The 21,881-nt window shown below is 29.6% G+C and overlaps 1 protein-coding gene across 2 annotated transcripts in view; it reads left to right on the top strand.

Moving 5' to 3' along the window:
• The window catches only part of shakB (shaking B), a 129,377-nt gene that overhangs the window by 19,278 nt on the left and 88,218 nt on the right, over positions 1 to 21,881 (top strand). The window contains exon 1 of one of the 2 annotated variants that reach the window (XM_014418728.1): positions 5,455 to 5,808. The exons of the other annotated variant lie outside the window; for it this stretch is intronic. Within the exon in view, the coding sequence (XP_014274214.1) occupies positions 5,455 to 5,808 (354 nt within the window). Of the gene's footprint in view, positions 1 to 5,454; positions 5,809 to 21,881 lie in introns of those variants that run through there. 2 annotated transcript variants of the gene reach the window in all.

Here is a 21,881-nt window from a genome sequence, read left to right as displayed (position 1 = left end):
TTAAAATATAAAATATAAATAAAATAACAACATATATTCAATGGTATTTCCGCTCATAAGTAAAATTCAATTAGATTTTTAAAAAACTCAACAATCTTAATACCCAACTACATTAAACATAGATTTTGTTAAATTTATTAAAAATATATTTTAAATCTTAATAGTTCAGCTTGTTAAAATATATATGGTGGTAAACTTATAAAGTTTAGACTCAAGAGTTTAGAACTTAAACTTTTTTGAATATCTTTTACTAAAGTCTCAGTAAGAATTTGAGAATCGAAATTGTGATTGGCCACTTCTCCATGAAATTTCCTTCCTTTTGATAGCTCATTATTCTATATCCATCGCTTCTGAGAGCCGGAAAAAGGAATCGATACTGCAGTACTATGTATCTGTACTATTGTTGTATTTGAAAATAAAAAAAGGCAGACAAGTTCATTATTTAAAGGTTAATGATTTATCGTTTGAGAATAAAATATAGCGGACGTAGTGAAAATATAGGCATAATTAGAAAATAATTGACGGGATCTGATGAAATTGATACTGGACCCTTTTACAGAAATACCCAACTTCTCTCAATATTTGACTCAAATCGGACAAGCCGTTTTTGAAATATAAGTGAGCCGAGAAAAATACATTTACTCATGCTTGTGTGAAAGTAGTTGACGGAATCCGGTACACTTGATGGAATATGAGTAAATATAATATATCAAAATTGGATCAAATGTTAGTTCTGAAATATTCTAATAGAAATTTGCCTATATACCGATGAATATGGAACCAACTTCGTCTTATTTTGGGGACATGGATTTTTTCATTTACTAAAAAAAAAACACAAGAAAGAAAGTCATTATAAGTCGTAGTAAAGATGTAAACTAGTTTATCTAGAAAAAGATATAACTCAAATTGATAAATTTTTTATCTCAAAATAATATTTTTTATTTATTTATTGATATTTACAACTGTATAAAAAATACAACAAGTAAATTTGATCGTAATGACATAATGATATGATACAGGATGTAGAGAAACTACCCAGTAGTAGAACTCTAATACAAAATATTAAAATAAAGATTTGGAAAAAGTTAAAAGGATTTTGTAATAGTTTGAAATATTTCTTCATAGATTATATTATATTATTGTTAATAATATTTGATGTTGGGGATTACATGTCAGCGTAGAAAACTATATTTACTCGGATAACTGATGATAGCGACTGATTGATTTAAGACCTAGCTGATTCTGGACTTGTGTGGCCTGCCTCGGTCTGGCATTGCAAAGATTTATTTACACTAAAAACCTTTAACTTGTGTTTATAAACAAAAAATTTTATAACCTCAGAAGAAGTTAATTTTCGACTTCAAATAAGTTTATTTTCAGTATTTCTTGTAGAAAATAGAATTAAATATAAATTATTAACATTTTCTTGGATAAGTCGAACTCAATTTTTTTTATAAATTGAGGGTAATTTTGTACCTTAACATTTCTTTTCAAATATAATTTTATGAAATCTAAATTACAAATCTTAAATTTATTATAATTTTTATAATACAACTTATTGCATTAGTTGGAAGAACACTTACGCTAAGTGATAACCTATATTTATTTCCTATTTTTTATTGGGAAGGCTTAAATTCAAAGATTCATATGAGAAAGATAAACGCACATGTAGTTCTGGAGTCCATTTTTGGTTTCAGCTCACCAATAAATATAAAGATCATTGAACCAAATTATTGGTTGTAGGCCTGTGTTATTATTAATAATAATATAGTTTTTATTTTTAAGTCCCATGGGTGTATAGTATTTGATATAACGGTAGTAACAAGAATGGGTAGAGTCTATTACACTATATTTGTAATGCATCTTAAGAGGGAAATGAGGAAAGGGATAAAAATGGCCTGAAAAGGGAAAAGTGGATTCTAGTGTCGAATGATGGGATGGATGCATCAGGTTTCGTGATTTCAGATGTCAGTAAGTTAATAAGTCCTTGGTATTAAGTACTAAGTAGTTAGTAAGTCCTCAGTCGAGCCCGAGACTGTTTATATAGGTTTGCTACCTTTGCCTGCATTCTGTTGATGTTAATGTCTGGAAAAGAGGGTTAGTGGTGGAGGTTATCAAAGAATTTGAGTGCTTTTACATTCCGATTTTTCAAAATAGCTTGCTTTTTAAAGTGCCTAAATATTTTAATAAAATTAAAAACTAACATAAGTCGTAAAGGGTAATGGGAAGTTAAATGATCAGGCGCGTGGGAAAACGCCTGATAACTTTAAATGTAGGCCATTAAAAACATAGTAATTAAAGTGTAGAAAATGGTATATATATAGTAATAAATGATTTTTTAAAATCATATTTATTCTTATAATTTTTTCTATATTTTATTTCTTTTTTTTTTTATTCTTTTTTCTTCCTTTCCCACACTTTATTTATCTAAATATCAAATTATATCGCAATCAGATAAATTAAGTGTGGGAACGGAAGAAAAAAGGATAAAAAAAAAAAATAAAATATAGAAAAAAAAAAGAATAAATATGATAACAAAAAATCATTTGTAACAAAAAATGTTATCATATTTATTCTTAAATTTTTTTTCTATATTTTATTTTTTTTTCTTCCTTTTCCACAGTTTATTTATCTAAATATCAAATTATATCCCATAACTTAAAACATCTTTCATTTTTTCCCCTCTTTAATAAATACAAAAAAATTAAAATATAAAATATAAATAAAATAACAACATATATTCAATGGTATTTCCGCTCATAAGTAAAATTCAATTAGATTTTTAAAAAACTCAACAATTATCTACAAGAGTATAATAATAATACATTCAAATACAGATAATAAATGTAAAATTTAAAAAAATAAATACTTAAAAAATGTAATACATATATGTAAAATAAAAGATAAAAATAATTGTTGAAAACACAGTAGCAAATATATAGTAATAAATAGATATACAATATATATAAAATATTAAAAATATATACAAAATAAATAAAATATGCAATATACGCATGCCATCCTTCCACTGGATGGTCCCTATCCTCATCTCTTTCCATATATGTTATGGTGATTGATCCCTTGGGAGTCAAGAATTATATTTTCTGCTATCTTTAATACGTCCTGGATATCGACTCCTGTAGCTCTTAAATCTGTGTCTCTTAATTCCACTTTGATGAAAGATTATTTAGTCAAGTGATGAGTTCTTATCGTTGTTCACATCGCTTATCAGTAATCAGAAACTGAATAACCTTATGAAGAGGAAATCATTAATTGTCCATTTTTAAATTTGTTTATCTTTAGTCAATTTTTATTATCATTAGAATGGCGTTCTTCTGAGCTGGAAATCAAGAATAGCTTTCTTAGCAAAATTTATTTTCAGTTTTCCCTGACAGAGTATCACATGCCAGTGACAACTGCTGGTCGTAAATTTACTTCTGATCGTAAAATTATTAATAAGGTTTATTACTCGATTTAAATTCTATGAAAAAACTTTCCTTATGAAATATATTTTTTATAGCTGTTAACACCATACTAACAGCCCATCTCAATAACAGGGTCGTAAATTATATTATAAAATATTATTTCTATTTCCACAAGATTGTTTTAAAATTTTCATTGGGTCCATTTTTTAGATATAACTCAGATGCACACATTTGTCACTAGCCGCAAATACAAAATACTTGCAAATGTTTGGTAAACAATGAAAGTAACAAACACACGCTTGCGTGTTTCTGGAATCCAGGTGGACGTCAGATTAGTGTTGGCTATCACCTTCGTTTTAAACTATTTACATTTTAAAAACAACAAAATAAAGGCAGGCGAAATTGAAACAAAAAACGTTAATATCGGCAAAGAAGATGGTAGATGAAAAAAAACATAGAAATAACACTACATAATCTATAAACCCAATCTTTGTTAGAGAATTTTTATGAGATATATGTTAGCATAGTTACCCAGCCATTAATATGTCACTATAAATGTATATTTGTGATTAGTTAAATAAAAAAAATATTTGATAGATTGATAAATAATATAAATATAGAGATTCGAAACAATGTATTTATTATGAATTGTAGAACATAGTCTTAAAATAAAGGTTGTTATTGATTATGACAGTTGAGAAAATTCTTCAATTAATTAAAACAAGAAAGTAAAAATATTTATTAGTTCTAAAACAATACCGAGTAGTAGTAGTATTGTTGTTATCTGAAGTAGTAACTGATCACAAACGTGTGTATGTATCACAAACGTGTGTATGTATCACAAACGTGTTTGATTCTTGCCAAAAAACTGACACTCGACTTGGACCAGCCAATCTAAACCCATCCAAATGTGGGACTTAGCCATAATTTAGTAAATATGTAGTGGCACCTTTATAATATACAGAAAAGTATATTTAAAATCTTATCGTTTTTTTTTAAGTATTAAAATGTTCGAATTATTTTCTTCATTTTTTTACTTTTCAATAGTTAAAAAAAAAGCAATATGGAAATTCATATCAGGCTTTTAGATTCAGACGAAAAATTTTTAATGGCTTATAAATAAAATAACTGAAGTATGTTTTTCTAATATTTTGCAGAAAGAATTGTGATCCAAATTTTTATTATAATATGATAAAGATGAAGTATGTATCTTTTGATTTTATGGCCGATTTTTTTTTTTTTTTTATGATCATAAAAGAACAAAATAAAATGTCTAATTTTTGCCTTTTTTTAAAGGACGATAATTAAGTTAAAAAAAATCTTTAAAAATCGCCATCGAGGTTTTTTTGAGCAGTACTTGATTTAGATGCACTGTTGAAATTAAGAAAACGAGGACTGATTTGTCCGAAAAAGATTTAACACCGTAAAAAGAAGTTTTTCATGATGTTCGTTTTTCTTTTTCAATTGAAATACATTTTTTTCTAAAACTAACTAATAATAATTATAAATATTAGGTTTCTTTTTTTTTGTTTACAACTAAAATAATTTTTTTTTCAATAAATGGTCCTTTTTTTTTGTTTTTTTAAATACTCAATTTTTCACAATTTTAATAAAATAAAAAGGAGAAAAATGAAGAATAGGACTGAGCTTGTACTAAAAAATTTAACACAGTTGGTTTCGTTATGTTTTTCTTCACAACTAAAATACATTTTTTCTAAAAATTAATTAATTTTTTTTAATGTAAACTTTATTTCCGATAATAAATCGATTTTTAGTGTGTTGCAAATTATGAGTCAATCTTTAAGGTGGAAGAAGCCATTTTGTTCTTGAATTAAAGCCACATAGATTTGCCAATAATTCATTCGTAACAATTTTTCTCTTGGGAACATATTTTCACTAAACCGTACTAGAATAAATATATATATAATTTCGCTCTACCGTGACATAGGGGCGGCGAAATAAATACGGCCGGAGGGGTGGGGACAGACCTATATATACGGGGGGTGCTGACTCGAAGGCAGTTGCTGTGATGCTGCAGTTGCTGGGCGGGGTGAGGGGGCTACTCAGGTTGGAGCCCACGGACGGCCCAATCCTCTGGCTCAACTGTAGGGCCACCAGTGCCGTCCTGGTATCCTCCTGTATAGTTCTCGGGGCCCGGCAGCTGGTGGGGGCCCCGGTCCGCTGCCTCCAGTCTCCAGCAGTCCCGGCCGCCGTTTTGGAGGCCTGGTGCTGGGTCCACTCCACTTACAGTTTGCCGGCCGGGCTTCGGGGCAGAGTAGGTCAGGAAGTGGCCTATCCTGGAGTGAGTCCTTCTGGAGGAGAGCTGGCCGAGAGGAGGGTACACCGTTTCTACCAGTGGGTCCCCTTCTGTCTCTTCTCCCAGGTAAGGAGTGCTTGAAGGAATAGGATGCACACTGATTAGGGTGCGATGAAGCGAAAATGAGAGGTTAAATGAGATAATCACATATTTTCTATTAAATATAAAATTTTTGGGTCACTAAATGGCTCATTGGTATAAATATTGTTTAAACAAAATGTACAACATCCTAAAAGCTGAGGAAAATTGATATTGACAAGGTTCGAGCTAATCCCTTTCCATTTATTCATATCTTTCCTGATATCCATTCATTGATATTTACAGGTCCTATGAATCGCGGTAGATGCCCCTTCGTTTATAGGTAATAATCAATTGGATCAAGAACTACAGTTGGAATCAATAGATGAACTCATACAAAGTTGCTATTCAAAATTCAATTCCAAGTTACCACTAGTTAAAGTTTTATTGACTTACAATGTATAAACTCCATTTTCATCTCGCAGAATGAAGGCCAGACTGTTCATGACATTCTGCAATAAACTGTGAAATTTATATTTTTTATTATTACCATTATAATTTTTTTCCTCAAATTATTTTTTACTTTATAAGTCGGTTATCAATTTTATCAAATATTTAAACATTAGATAATTATGAGAGATAGTTGACAGTGGATGATGAACGATTAGGCGTTTGATTTTCGAGCGAACAGCCCTGAAGAAGGCTAGAAACTCTAGCCGAAACGTTGGCACATTACAAATAGGTTAATCGAACTTATTTGTGTTTTTCATTGACCGCACCCCCAACCATCTTCTCCTCGTTAAACATTAGATGTTTTGTTTGTAACTTTTTTTAATTTAACCAAATACGATTTGGAAACAAACAGTTTGAATGAGGAAAAAAATCTTAAATTCTTCAATTACTATAATTATTATTATATTGTTTATTTTTTTTATAAATAATATTTTCATTATGTAAGTCAGTTATATATTTTCATAAATTCTATAAGTAATAGTTGTTTTGTTTCCAAATTGTCTGTACTTCAATTACAATTAATATTTTGTTTAATTTATTTTTATTGTTTAAAAATATTCAATAATTATAATGTCAATATCGTCTCTTGCAAGACACTAACCCACCACATTATTAATTGTTAGAAGAATATTGAATTGTTATATTAACGACGTAAGGCCCACAAGGTCGATTTGGTAATAAGGAAATTTAAAAACACGTTTCGATCAAACTGCAGTTGAGTTCGAATTGTTGCAAATTTGATTCCCTTTAGAAAATTCCTGAATTTATTTTTTTCATTACTACACTTTTCAAAACAAATAAACGAGAATGTTTCGTACATTTTTGCGAATAGTTCAAAACGCACCAAGAAATTCTCTTAGATCAACACTGAGCCAGATTCAGCGCTATAATACAATAATAAAACCAAATATTGATAATATTATATAATACTGAATTTTTTTTGCAGCAATAGATAGGTTTTTGATTTTTTAATACATTCGTTAGTTTTTACTTGAAGTAATGGACCTTTATTGTAGGCATTCTTAAGCTGAAGAAATTTTGACTAATATTAAAATTAAAATAGCTAATTGCTTTAATTATTGTGTATGAGCTACTTTTACGACTTTTGGACCATTATATTCCTAATAAACGTTCAAAAAATTGTCAAAGCAAAATATATATAGCATTGTGAAAGTTATGTTTGTTATCAATGCTTCAAAAACCAAAAATATAATTTTACCTTACCATATGTTTTAGATGTGGTGAAACCGAGACCGTTTTCTTCCATCACATACAAATCTTTGACAAATTTATGATATGTGATTCCAGTTTTGCAGCACAAAAATGTAGAATATCCTTCATTCCATTTGGAGTACACAATGTTTCAACTTCAAATTTTTATGGTGCCAAAAGAATAAGATATACTAAATGTATAATAAGATATACAAGTCTGACTCTTCTAGGTCAATTTGAATTTGAGATACAAGACAAAAAATTTGTAATAGTTCAAATATATTTGAGCTTATTATTTGATTCCCTTCCAATCTAATTAATGTTCAATTTATTGGTTAAATTAGAACAGTCCTTTCAGTGGTACTAAAATATTTATCAATATATCCTTTCAGTTTGTTTTTTTATTATTATTTTTTATTTAATTTTTTTTAATAATTATTATTTTATTTTCACTTTGGATGTATTTTTTTAAATGAATAAAATAAAATTTAGAAAGAAATAATAAATCTTTCTAGCTGATCAAGGCAATTGTTTATAGAAATTCATTCTCTTAGCCAACTGAGAAATATTTCAATTATTTCTTCTTTGTATGTGTCTGAATTAGTAATTGAGCAAATATGGGACGTTTTAATTGAAATTACGAAACATTTCCACAAAATTGAAAAAAATAACGAATAAAAATTAGGTTTATATTTTGATTAAGCGCCTCAATAAACTCTCACATATAAATTTTTCTCACTTTCTAACCTGAGTGAGTTCGTATTTTGAATAAATTCAAATATTTTGGTACGCTAAAAATATTCGTAAGTTTTCTCTCATTCCTGTGATAACAATAAAGTATATATTTGCTTGATTTAAAAGAAGCCTAATTTATAATATATGTAAATTTATAATATATTTAATATTTAAATTATACTTATAATTTAACTTATACTTATAATATTTAAATTTATAATAACACCAACTATATTGATCCAATTTACTCTAGGGCACTATCAAGGAGGCAACCTAAAATTATTTTTACATGATTACCATACTACTTACTCACATTATTTTTGAACATAACTTATTGTATTATTAACTAAAAATGTCAATTTGGTGAATGACAAAAATCTTCCTTGTTTAAGTATAATAATTTATTTCATATACATCAACAATAACATTTCGGAAATATCCCCCATCTTCAGGTTGCTATAAAACCAAATTCAACAAAACTTATAACATGTGCTTATAACATTACTAATATATCATATATACATCAAAAATATTCATAAGCTATCATACTAAAAACTTTTTATAATATCAACAGATATGCATTTTTAAGGAGAATAATTACCTTCCTGAAGGTTATCTTTCATATAGACTATAAAAAAATTATCTCCTACCTCTATTACCACAAAGATGAACTAACTGAAATTAACAATTCTTCAAAAACTATTTTTTTTTTTATAAAACTATTTTTTATAGTAGAAGATTATTAATTTAAAAATGTCTTTCGTTTTCAGGCTAATTGCCGATGTCACATAATCTACAAAAACAAATACAAGTTAATATCATAAAAGATTCATTTAATTATATTTAACTGGTGAGAGTATATTGGATAGAGAATATATTGTAGTTAATATTATTTTTAATGTAAGCAACTTTCAAACAAATAAATAATAAATTAGTAAACTAATTTACATTTATAATATTCAAATAATTAGGAATACATTATATTATATCTCAAATTAAAAATGACCTAGAAGAGTCCTGTTTGATATTCTTTAATGGCTTCTTGATCTTATAAAAAGTTAAAGTTGATATGTTGGGTATCCAAGCTGCTAAGAAAGATTTTCTTATTAAATAAATCAAATTTTAAAAAGTGTCTTTTTTTGGTAGATTTATGCTGTTAAAACATTTCGCATTTTAGGTATTGAAATCTTTTAAATTCTTGCGGTTATGTTTTGTTATCACGCTAGATTAAATCTTAGAGCCACTCGGCGACAGTCGCGTTTCTACAACAGAATCATTCCGCTAATTCTGAGCCAAATCAAACTAATGTAGTATAAAGTATCAAGGAATAAATTAACACTAATCTTGTGGAACAAATTTAAGACACCTGCTTGGGTAAATTTGAGATTGTTTATGGTACTAACTTGATACAGCTACTGAAATAAATATGGGACCAAATGTAGTTTAAAAATTCTAGGCGGGTTTTACGAGCTTAGAAAATGTAATAAAACTATTTGCTTCAGCATTCAATGGAGGAACAGCAGGTTTTCTTTACAACTAGTGTAATCTATTAATTATAATATAATATATAAAAATAAATATTTGTTTATGCTTTATGTCATACAATTTTCCCTAAATATTGAGAATTTGCCCGAGAAGTTTATAGGCTATTCTAATTTCTCAGGTAAAAAAAGTTATTAACAAAATTAAACACTTTAAACATAATTTTTTAATTTCTTGAAACTGGTATTTATTTATTACATAAATCAAATTGTATCCTTGTTTGGTCTCAAGATTTTTTATTATATCAATAGTCCAACGTTTCGGCTAATTCGGCCATCCTCAAGGACAATCTAAATATTTAACAGCATATTATATATTCATTTGTAACAACAATATTATTACTAATAATATAACATACCTTCAAATATAAATTCTCACCTCACATCAAGTTCGAGTCCCCGGCCCTATCCGGGATTTTTTCAAGCTTATAACTATACAATACTCACTCACAACACGGGCATTTGTGAGTCCCGTCAGCCAATGAGTGGCACTCACAAAAATAGGCGTGGGAGTGACGGACTTACCCTATGAAAACCACGTCGAGAAACACGCAATGTATTCCCTAAGTCCATCGAGCGAGGCCTTGGGCCTCCACGGTGTGTTGCGCCAATAAAAAAAAAAAAAGTGCGAAAATATAATTTTAGAACCTAAATGTTCAAGCTTCTTCAAAAGCAAACTTTAATATAAACAAATAAGGATTCTGGTCACTATTTAATGCATAGAATAAAAATTGAAATAAAAACAATTCTTTTTTTTTGGAATTTGTTATTAATGCATTATTTTAAGTTATTTATCTGATTTAGTTTTTTTATAAAACTTGCTCTCATCTGAGATAAAGAGGTATGTTACATATAAATGTATATAGGTATATATTTTAATTATATTATAGTGTATGTGATGGTTTATAATATTTATTATAGTTCAGGTCAAATTACACATTCAACAAAGCAATTTGTTTGTTATTTTTCTTTTTTTCAAAAACTTTTCAGTTATAAGTTGTCCAAGATTATGTGAAAAAAAGATACATTTATTCCTAAAATTATAACTAATAATAACGGGCCTATGAAAATACTCTAAACGGTTTATAATAATGGCTTATAGTAAAAAAAAAAAAAAAATCAGTAATCGATTTTATTATAGTTCCATATATTTCTGACTGTACATGGCCAAAAATATTTTGGTTTTTGGCTAGTGATTTAAAAGTAAGTGTAGTGTTGAAAAAAAAAAGTTCTACAATTTGAACTTATCTTGGGCTATATAAGTTCACTAGTTTTCTATTATTGGAAAGGGTTAAGACAGAATTTTTAGTTTGTTGCAGACTGAGTCAACCAATGGGTCGGAAGACGTGGTTTGTACTTGAATAAAAGGTTTTTTTTTTTTTTTAATATTTATTTATTGCTATTTACAAATGTTCATTATAATACATTTAGTAAATCTGATCTAAGTTAAATTGGAGTGTTACAGGCGTGTAGAGAAACTACCCATTGGTAGCACTCTAATGACATTTTACATTAGCTGGTCTCGTGGCCATCTTCTTTTCAGGCGCCTAGGAGGATTGTCAGGAATGGAAGAGGATGCAAGATTAGAAACTAGGGGGTTTGAGTGGTTAGAGAGTTTATAATGGAAGGAGTGATATCTGGTTCGGGCTAGATCGGTTACATAGGGAACATTAAGGTCTTTATGTATGATTTTATTTGTGACAAAGTAAGGAGCATTGAGGATTTTACGAAGGATTTTAGATTGTAAAGATTGAATACGAGAGGAATTCGAAGGTTTAGGAATAAAAGCTAAAACGATTTTCTTCAATTTTATTTTTAACAATATTCCTCAGAGGATCAGTATTTTCAAAATATTTGGCTCAAAGGTTGAGGCATGAGCTGAAATTTTGCCTAAAAAAAAAAAATTAAATTTGCGATTTGGAGTGCTTTAGGGATGTACCGCGAAGGCTTAGGTACTCAGTGAGTACCATAATTAGCCAAAATAGCCTATTAACCAAATAGAAATAATTGTTCACTTATTTTATTTTTGTTATTTTTTATGAAATATCAATTTTATCAACAAAGTGCCATTACATTTTAAGTTAGTGCTAAGGAGCCCTAAGGAGGGACTTCTGGCAAACTGTGAAAAAAAGCTGCCTCTGTTAAAACATAATATTTATAAATATTTGGCTCAAAAGTAGATCCAAAACTCAAACTTTCCTCATTTCAAAAAAAAAAGTTATGTTTTAGTTATTAAATAACGTATAATTATTTTTTCTTTATCCCACATATGTACTTTTCAAATGACAAGCGAAAAAAAAAAAAATGGAACAATTTCGTTTTATTTTTGGAAATATAGCAAACAAATTGAATATTTACTCATTTCCAGGTTAAAAATTATCGCTCCAAAAAATATAGGGAACGATAATAAACCTGGAGATTGGATTTTTCACAAGAGGTTGCTTTTTGACAACGTTTGCCTGAAGTTTCAGCTGGGCTCCTTTGTTTCAACATAAAACGTAATGGTATTTTTTTTTTGTAGAAAATCATCAGCTGACCAACTTTGGACCTTTCTTGAAATAGTAAGCAAGCAATTATTTTTGTTTAGCTTATGATTTATTTTGACTTATTGTTAATCCACAGTTGCACTCAGTGAGTACATAAGTTTCCGAGATAAATTCCTAAAGCACTTCAAAACCTAAATTCAATTTTTAAAGGTTTTAGATTTTAGATTTTGAGACAAATATTTGAAAAATAATGATCCTCAAAGAAAAATAATCAAGTTGAAGCCAATCTATATGGATTTATTTCAATCACAGTGTCTTTCGACCACTTGATTGACTCGATTTGCAACAAAATAAAAATTAACCAGATTGGTTGTAGGGAAGATTCTATCTCTACCCTTTCCACGGTGCAAGATTTATTTTTAAAAGTTCAAAAAAAAGTTATAACGTTAATTTATATTTTAAGGTTTGGCATTTAATTAAAATAAAACTCTTTGAAAAAAAAATAAAATGAATAGTTTAGGGTAAAGGAATATTTTTTGTTTTTATATTAACATTTTCTTACAAACGTTCCTTCGATTATCTATTTAATTCCGTTGTGCGTTTATTTTTCTAACTCTGTGACCCCATAATGTTTACCATTATTATAAAAATGTATAAAAATATTAAATAACAACTGATTAATTTTTTTGAGCTGCTCATTGAATTTTTTTTATCATTTTGCTAATCTGTAATATTCCTTCCCTAAGCTCTCCAAATAAAATAATTTCGTTGAAAATTTTATTTTACGAAAATAAAAATAATTTTTTAATTGAAAGATTTTTGAAATAATTATTATTTTCAGTCCCTTCGCTAGCTATTTTTATATTATAGCCGGATGTAATTGGATCCTACGTACTGAAATTTCATCAATTGATATTACACCGAAATTTTTGGAGAGTGCCAGAATTCCAGGTTCCAGGAGCGTAAATTAAACATTATATATAACCTCCACTCATGTTATTGTAGCGCAATGATGTAATATGAAATTACCAAACAATTGTTTTTCTTTGATTTTTTTTCTACATCAAACCCCATACCAACCTCTCCCTCCACCCCCCCAAAAGCCTCTATCCAACTAAATTGAATCGCCTCCTCTAGTAGAGACATATATATGTATTTGTACAGTTAATAATTTTTTCTTGATAATTGAAATTAAAACAAGTCTTCAGAATATTGTTAAATTTACTTAGGAGCTATTTTTTTTTAAACAGTTTTTGATTGAAAACGGTTGAACCCAAATAAAAAATCTAATGATGCACCCTGGAAACCTTACAGACTTGACTTATCGGATTGTAAGGATTATATTTCCACCTTGTATCGAATAAAAGGGGAACAATAGAACATCCAGTTTATTCAGGGGAAAATGTGTCAAGTAAAAACTGATATGTTAAGTCATATCATTTTTTACTTGACACATTTGGCATGGCATTAATACTGAGCTGATTTTTGATTTTCACAAAAAAAAAAATTTAATCCTCTTTGAAGTTAAACTTCGTTGTATGCCAAAAAATTTTCACAGTGCGATGAAAATTAGGAATACATAGAAAAAAAAATTAAAGAATGTGAGAATTTTTACTGTGAATAAAAAAAAAATAAAAATGCATAAACTAAACAGTTTTCATATAATCAGCATAAAAACAACTAATAAAACCTGAAAGAGGGGATTCTCATGGTCACACAATTTTTAATTTAATCTATAATGTTTAAAATTGATTAAATTGTCTTTTCTTATTACTAGATTCACAGATTGGGCGAATATCGTTCTATTAATCAATTTTTTTTTAATGACTCAATTATTTGGGCATAAAAATATTCATAACCATTATTCCTTCTTTAAAAATTGTTTTTTATTTATACTAGACCATCTTTAACGTCTGTGGCCTGAACGAACGAACCGTTTACGAAATATAGGTTTACAAAAAAAAAAAAAAATACAGTACGAAAGTAGTTGATTAAATTTGATGAAATTGATATGAGTCAATTTAGGTACCTACCCACACTATGCCTGAGAATTTTATTGATACCGCTTCAGTGAATGGTAATAGGAGTTAAGCTTGAAGACAAACTTAACTGCAGACAGACAGAGAACCAAATTTCTTCCAAAAAAGCTTAATCAATTCGTTCTTTCTCAATTTAATAAACATAATACATTCCGATATTAATAAAACTAAGTAATTATGTTTTTTTAAATTGTTCTTATATAAGTCGAATGTTGTACAAATCAGAAATTTTAGATTTTTGGCAACAAAACACCTATTATTTTTCCATACCCGGAACCATACTTATAACCACTTTAGGCATGTTATAATAAATTACTTTAATTAATTAAACAATAACATGAAGTTTTAGAAGGAAAGATTATAAAATAAGAAGTTGCTCAGAAAAACCTCCAAGACCTCCTATAAATTTAACATTTAACATGAATTTAATTATGGCTGCTCACAATCCCATACTTATATCATTTAACATGGTGAAATATTTTACATTTAACACATCATGAATACCCCTAATACTCTATCCCAAAGACTCGGTGGCTGAACAGGGTGGTTGAATCTCTGCTTGGAAGGTGAAAGGACCAGAAACCAACACAAATCCTGTGCCTCAGAAAATTGACAGAAGTATCCAAAAGGCGGAGGGCTGGTGGGGAATCTAGAATCAAAAAACATGGAGTAGACTATCTAGGAGTCCTCATCAGCTTGTATGTTTAATAGTTTATGACTTTGAACTGTCCATGTAACGAGGTCTTTATAAACCAGCGACACTCTTATACATAGAAACGCTACCTCATTGAAAGGCGATTAAAAAATAAATTAAAAAAAAATATTTTTATTAGGCCTCCAATATATATTTATTTTATTTTATTTATTTATTTAATGATATTTACAACTGTATAAAAAAAAATACAACAAGTAAATTTGATCATAATGACATAATGATATGATACAGGATGTAGAGAAACTACCCAGTAGTAGAACTCTAAAAACAGTTTACAATATAAGGTCACGAGGCCATCTTCTTTTTCAATATATATAAAATCATTAGACTTATCTATACACATGTACACATATATACCCAATGCATTTATAAAGAGATTTAAACGTAATGAAATGCATATTATAAAATAAATCCTTCAGTAAATATTTAAATATTTTAGCATTGCATAAGCATAATATTATAAAAGATACGGACTATTTCAGAGAATATTTAAACAAAAGGCTGTTGAAAGAAATGGCTATTTATTCTAAGGTATTGCCATACAAACTGTCAAACAGATTGTTGAAGGCAGTTCTATTTACTTACAGACCAGTTCGCTTTGTATAGTGTTTCCGCTTTGAGTCAGACATCCCTCAACTCCTTTTAAATTAACCTTGTTTATTTTAGCCTTCCTACAATATTTTCAAGTTCCTTGTTAGTGAACGGTGGTGCGAATGATTTAGGTGCGATATACTCAGATCACATAAATTATTTTCTACCATTACGGTTGCAAAATAAATTTATTTTTGCATGATTTATTTTACAGTGAATCATAATTAACAATATTATTATATATGTAATAAGTAACTAGTTAATTTTTTGACAAATTTGTATAATTATGCTATGTATCTATGGAGATTTACTTGGGATGCCAGGATAATCGCTGAAGGCAATTATCCAAAAATAAGTTAATTAATTGATTATAAATTGAGTCCTAAAAAAACTATTATTATAATTGGATTCCTTTCCAAAGCTGTTTGTGTGTTTACCAATTAAATACCTTTCTATTTATAAAATGTAGTTACCATTAATTATATAGTATAATAAAATGTGGTATATTGGGTTATATAATAGTATATAAACTACATAAAAAAACTAAGTATTTATTTTGAATTTGTTATTATGATTCAAATGATTCAGATAAAGGTTGCCATAAAATATAGATTATAACATGATTACTTATTAGTTAATTTATACTTATAACTGCTGATACCGTGGGATGTAGTGTCGTAGGTGTCTTCAGTTTCATAAGGGATGTCCAGGTCTCGTGGCCCTTCTCACGACTTCGTCTGGTCAAAGTGCATCTTCTATGTCTGCCTCCTGACTGTGGTCCTCACCCGTCTAAGCCTTCCTGTTGAGTCCGTCTGGCTCTTCTAAATTTCCTCTGTATTTTTCTCCCACTTCCCTTTTGGGGCGTTACCTTATTTTTAAATCTCCTCTCTGATTGGGCGTCCCCCTCCTCAGGGCCGAGAATGTGTAAAAAAGTTTGACATGTCCAGGAAGGGCCTGCAGCTGCTTAATTTGATTCCGATCCCTCGCCAAACCTGTCATTTTTGTTAGAACACTTAAAGGTTAGCCAATCTAATTTTCTCAGGGGCCTCTGGTAATGTGACAAACTTAATACAGATGTTTTCATATCCGGGGACGCTAAAAGCTTCGCAGAAGGATACCCTGACCAGGTATAGGGGCAGATGACGAAACACCTTAATAATACCCAGGCTTGTCAAAAGACCGATACATAGCAATTAGCATGTCTCCAGAGAGCTTTAAACTAAGGTAGATTTATCCTTTGAGGAATATGATCAATATAATGACTATAATCGACCAGATTTCAAGGGTGTTGAAGTATAAATGGCGTTCATATATCTCCGAAATATTTGTTATTAAAAATAATTGTTAGTTAAAGTTCACAAAACTATTAAAACTTAATTTTTTACGTCAGAAACCTACTGACTGCTCTAAAGTATCTTTTAATAACGTCGCTCTTAATCCTGACGAACAGATCCGCTACCTTAGACTAGATCTGGACTAACAACTACTTAGGAATCCTCACATAAGACTGAAAAGACAGAAAACTACTGGTAGATTCCGACTATTACAGTACTTACTAAACAAACGGTCTAAACTTCCAATCCATAACAAAAGACTCAACTACATGACTCAAATTAGAACTATCTGGACATATGGAGTTGAGCTTTGGGCTCCACTAAACCTTCGAATTCCTCTCGCACCTAATCTTTAAAATTCAAAATCCATTGTAAAATTCTCAATGCTCCTTGATTTGTCACTAATAAAATCATACGTAAAGACCTTAATATTCCATATGTAACCAATCTAGCCCGAACCAGATACCACTCCATTATAAACTCCCTAACCACTCAAATCCATGAGTTTCTAATCTTGATTCCTCTTCCATTCCTGACAATCCTCCGAGGAACCTGAAAAGAAGATGGCCTCGAGACCTTCTATTGTAGATATGTTATTAGAGTGCTACAAATGGGTAGTTTCTCTACATATCTGTATCATACCATTATAATCTAATATCAAATTTACAAGATATATTTTTATGTCAATAAATACATTTAAAAAAATACAATTCTGTATAATCACCTGAAAGCTAAAGAAATTACTTACATCATAGGAATAAAAATACGAAAATCGGACATTATTAAAATATTAGTGGCCTTTGAGCGCATTATTTTGAATTCAAAAATTTTTCCTCGAAGATGAGATTTGTGGATCGCCGCTTACAAGCATAATAAAATTTATTAAGTTAATTTTTAAAAAAACTATTTCTTTGAGTAACAACATATGATTGTATGTGTAGGTAGTGAGTGTATAAGGAGTTACATTTTAATTGTTATTCATTAAAAATGAAAGTTAATAAGTTATTAGTTTTGTAATATGATAGCTAAATGAAAAGGTATTCGAATCACGCACGCAAATCTAGAACGCAAACTGATATTCTAACAAGATAAAAAGAATCCAGCTAATTTTCTGATTTAAATTCAATTCAATTCAAAGACATCGTTTTGTTTTTGTTTGTTTAGCCCCTTCCTGTCCATTTCTGACCTACTGAGAAGGAGGTAAACCTACAGTTTACCACCTTGGAGGAAGGATTACAATGGAGAGTTTATTCCGTGGGACCACCACACATCTAAAAGTCGTCCTAGGTGTCGCTGTGGTTGTGAGGTATTGGAAGTTGGCGCTGTAACTCCCTGGGCTACAAACGTCCCATCTGCAGGTAACCAACCTTTTCTAACCAGAGAGTGGAGAGGGGGGTAAAGTTTTCATTCCCTGTAGCCACCACGAAATAAAGCCAATCAACCCGTCAGCTCGGATAACGACGGGCGGCACTGCAGTTGCTAGATTGCTGAGGTGACATCTTAACTACTTTAGAGACCTATAGGCCTCACACTATTAGCGATCCATCAATGGCCATCTCTTCCGATCCTTTGTCCTCGGTCCTTGACCCGCCATTGGCCTCGATATCCGAAGGTCCTGGAGCAAACGGCTGCCAGGAAAAACACAAAGGGATTATAAAATAAGACAAACTAGAAAAGGAACCTAATAATATAAATCAGGAGACCTGGTTGGTATTATTATACTAGACAACAATAGCTACAACCGAGGAGGGGTTGTCCCACGCTGGTCGTCGAGATGAGTCCTAAATATAGGACTGCTGGAGACGTGTGTAGAATGCTGGCGTCCAAAGGGCGATCCGATTATATACCTGTGAACGTATCATGGCTTGTTCTTGCCAAGTGGATTGTTGAGAATGGTAGTTGAACTTTAGATACAATGAACGTTTTCATTGCTATCAAACAATGTTGCAGAAGAAATGGAACTTGGATTGCTGTGTAGGCAGTTAGTTTTAATATTGATAGAGTCGTTTATACACATGTTTGACTTTCAATCTAGCTTGCACACAAATAGTATGGCTTTTACTACTCTTTTTATTTTAAATTACTATTCATTGTTCATGAATAAAAGATATGTTTTATATATAAAATATATTATAGGAAGTATAGCAATCGTTATTTTGAATTTGTGTTTCCGATGGAAATAGACATTTTGAGGTGCCATGAGACCAAATAACTAAGTCTTGATACATGATCTGAGTGTGTAAATAGTCTAGCTCAAAAATGATAAGTATTATGAAACTGAAATTACGTAATTTAGATCTGGATTATTTAATTATCGTAATTTATCTCAGGGATATAACAGCATTTTTTAAAATTTAATTTACTTAACGGAAGTGCCACTTTACATTGGATGTTTTAGGATTAAGTATTTTAACTAAAAATATGAATTAAGGATCTCAAAACAATAAAAAAAGTGAAATAGAAGTGTTTTTTTAAAGTGGCTATTTAAATATTTAAAATAAATAGAAGTGTCTATTTAAAGTGAAATAGAATTATAGAAATAGAATATAAAGCACGAAACATGGTCGTTGATGACCTCAGGGTTTTACACCCTAAAGCCCCAGGGAACAACAACAACAACAACAATAAAATAAGTTCCTCATAAACGTATATAATTTGTTTAGGAGATATTTACGAATTAGGATTTTCGTTGTTATAAATTATTTAAGTTATATTAAAAAAATTGGAATACGTTTTGCTTTATTAATAAATTTTATTTTAAATGTTCTTCAAAATGATTACCTACTGCCTAATAGATGGGATAATGCAAAGCGTTAACAGATATACCTTGCCAGGGATCTTTTTTGCATGTTTTGTGATCATTAATTCATATTTTCAGTTAGGATACTTAACCCTGAAACACCCTGAATAGATGATTCTCCATATTTTTTTAAATTTTCTCAAAAACAACTGATATGTAATGTCAGCTTGGCCCTATCGTCATTGAAATATATATTTTTAAAATAATTTATTTATTGTTATTTACAACTGTATAAAAATATATACATCAAGTAAATTTGTTTTAAGTGATATAATGACATAATATAAACATGTGGAGAATCTATCCATTGATATAACTCCAAGAAATAATTTATTTATTTATTTAAGTGTTTCGACAACCATTTACACTGAATTTACAAAGTTAGTAGATTACAATTGACACATTCACAAAGTTACAAAGTGAGAAAGTTACATATAATTACAAAGTAAGAAAATTACAAATTAGCAATTTCAATTACAATTAAAATTTACATTTTACAAAGTTGCAATTAGAATTGACGTAGTTAGAAAATTACTATATTAAATTATGCATCCACTTATCCATGCTGGACAGGTAGACTATATGTGAACATAAATATTAATGATCTTTAGAAAGTGTTTGAAAGAAAAAGTTTTGTTATTGTTGTGGGACCTTCTCTCAACATCTCCTGTAAATCTGAAGTGATAATATACCTAACGGTTAGATCGTTTCCGCAGAAGCGACATATCAGTGCATTTTATTTTTTCATGAGATGACCGTGGGTTAGTCGAGTATGGCCTATCCGAAGGCGGGTTAATACTACATCTTCTCTCCGAAGAAGATTCAAGTTTCTGGTTGGACGTTTCACTGTCTGTTGCACCATTCTTAACATGCTGTTTATTTCAGTTATACGCCGAATATGCAATAAATATTTTTTTAAAGTACATTTACTTTTGTTTATTTGAAATAATTAATAATTGTGCTTTTAATAATAAATGCCTAATTTTCATTTAATAATAATAATAAAGGCCTAACGAACCCGAAGGTTCGATGCCGATACTACCAATCGCTCTCCCCTCCCAAACCAATTCTACTAATCAGTTTTAACGCAATCCTCCCATCTACGTTTCAGTCTATCTCTCAGACGTTTACCTATCGGTTCAGTGTTTATTAAAATTTTAGGGATCCGCTCGTTACTAAGCCCTACAACCTTATACGCCGCAATGCAATATAATACCTGAATTATATATATTTATCGGGTTTGCATTGTTAATAATAATAAAAAAATATAGACAATGAGAAAGTGTTATAACCAACTAAAGGATAAAAATGAAGATATAGACATTGAATGTTGATGAATTTTTGAGCATGAAACTTTTTTGTATACAAATTCTGTGTATGTGCGTACCGCACCAGAATTATAATATTTTTAATATAGCATCTTTTGTTACATACATGTATGTAGAGTTATTTAATTACATTCTCCTTAAAAAAGCATAACTGTTGATAATATAAAAAGTTTTTTTTTATTTATTAAATGACAACAATATGATTCGATACTAGCACTAATGACAAAATAAGGAGATAATTATACTTTATATTTAAAATATTTTTTATCAACAACCTAAAGATGGGAGATATTCCCGAAACGTTGTTGTTGATGTATATGAAATAAATTATTACACTTAAACAAGGAAGATTTGTGTGTTCACCAAATACATATTTAGTTATTTTTAATTTTCCTGCTCACGCGACAGCACGTTTTCATTCTTTCTTGACCTGCATTAGACGAGCATTTCTATATATGATTTATATAATGAGAATTTATTTATATATTTTAATTTATTATGATTCCTGTTCACTTGTCTGATTATTTTTTCCGTTGTCTAGAGAAGGGAGAGAAATAAGGCAACACGTGTTTTCTTGTAAACGATCCCTGTTTGTATATTGTAAATCATATTTACGTTTGTATTCTTTCAGAATATAAATATTTCCGTTTATATTTGGATACGGGATATAAAACCTATTTAGCCAAATCGATCGGGAGTGATGGTAAGGTTGGCCCGATCTGGCGCTGTTTGTTGTTCCTTTAGTAAACCAGGTTAAGTCTCTTTGAGGTAGAGGGTGGAGGATTCAGTGATAGAAGAGTAGTATTTGTTATCACGTTATTTATATA

The sequence above is a fragment of the Halyomorpha halys genome, unplaced genomic scaffold (assembly GCF_000696795.3).
Source record: "Halyomorpha halys isolate HHAL.00 unplaced genomic scaffold, Hhal_1.1 Scaffold207.1, whole genome shotgun sequence".
Taxonomy (NCBI): domain Eukaryota; kingdom Metazoa; phylum Arthropoda; class Insecta; order Hemiptera; family Pentatomidae; genus Halyomorpha; species Halyomorpha halys.
The sequence above is the reverse complement of the archived record's forward strand: the minus strand, read 5'-3'. Positions and strand labels throughout refer to the sequence as shown.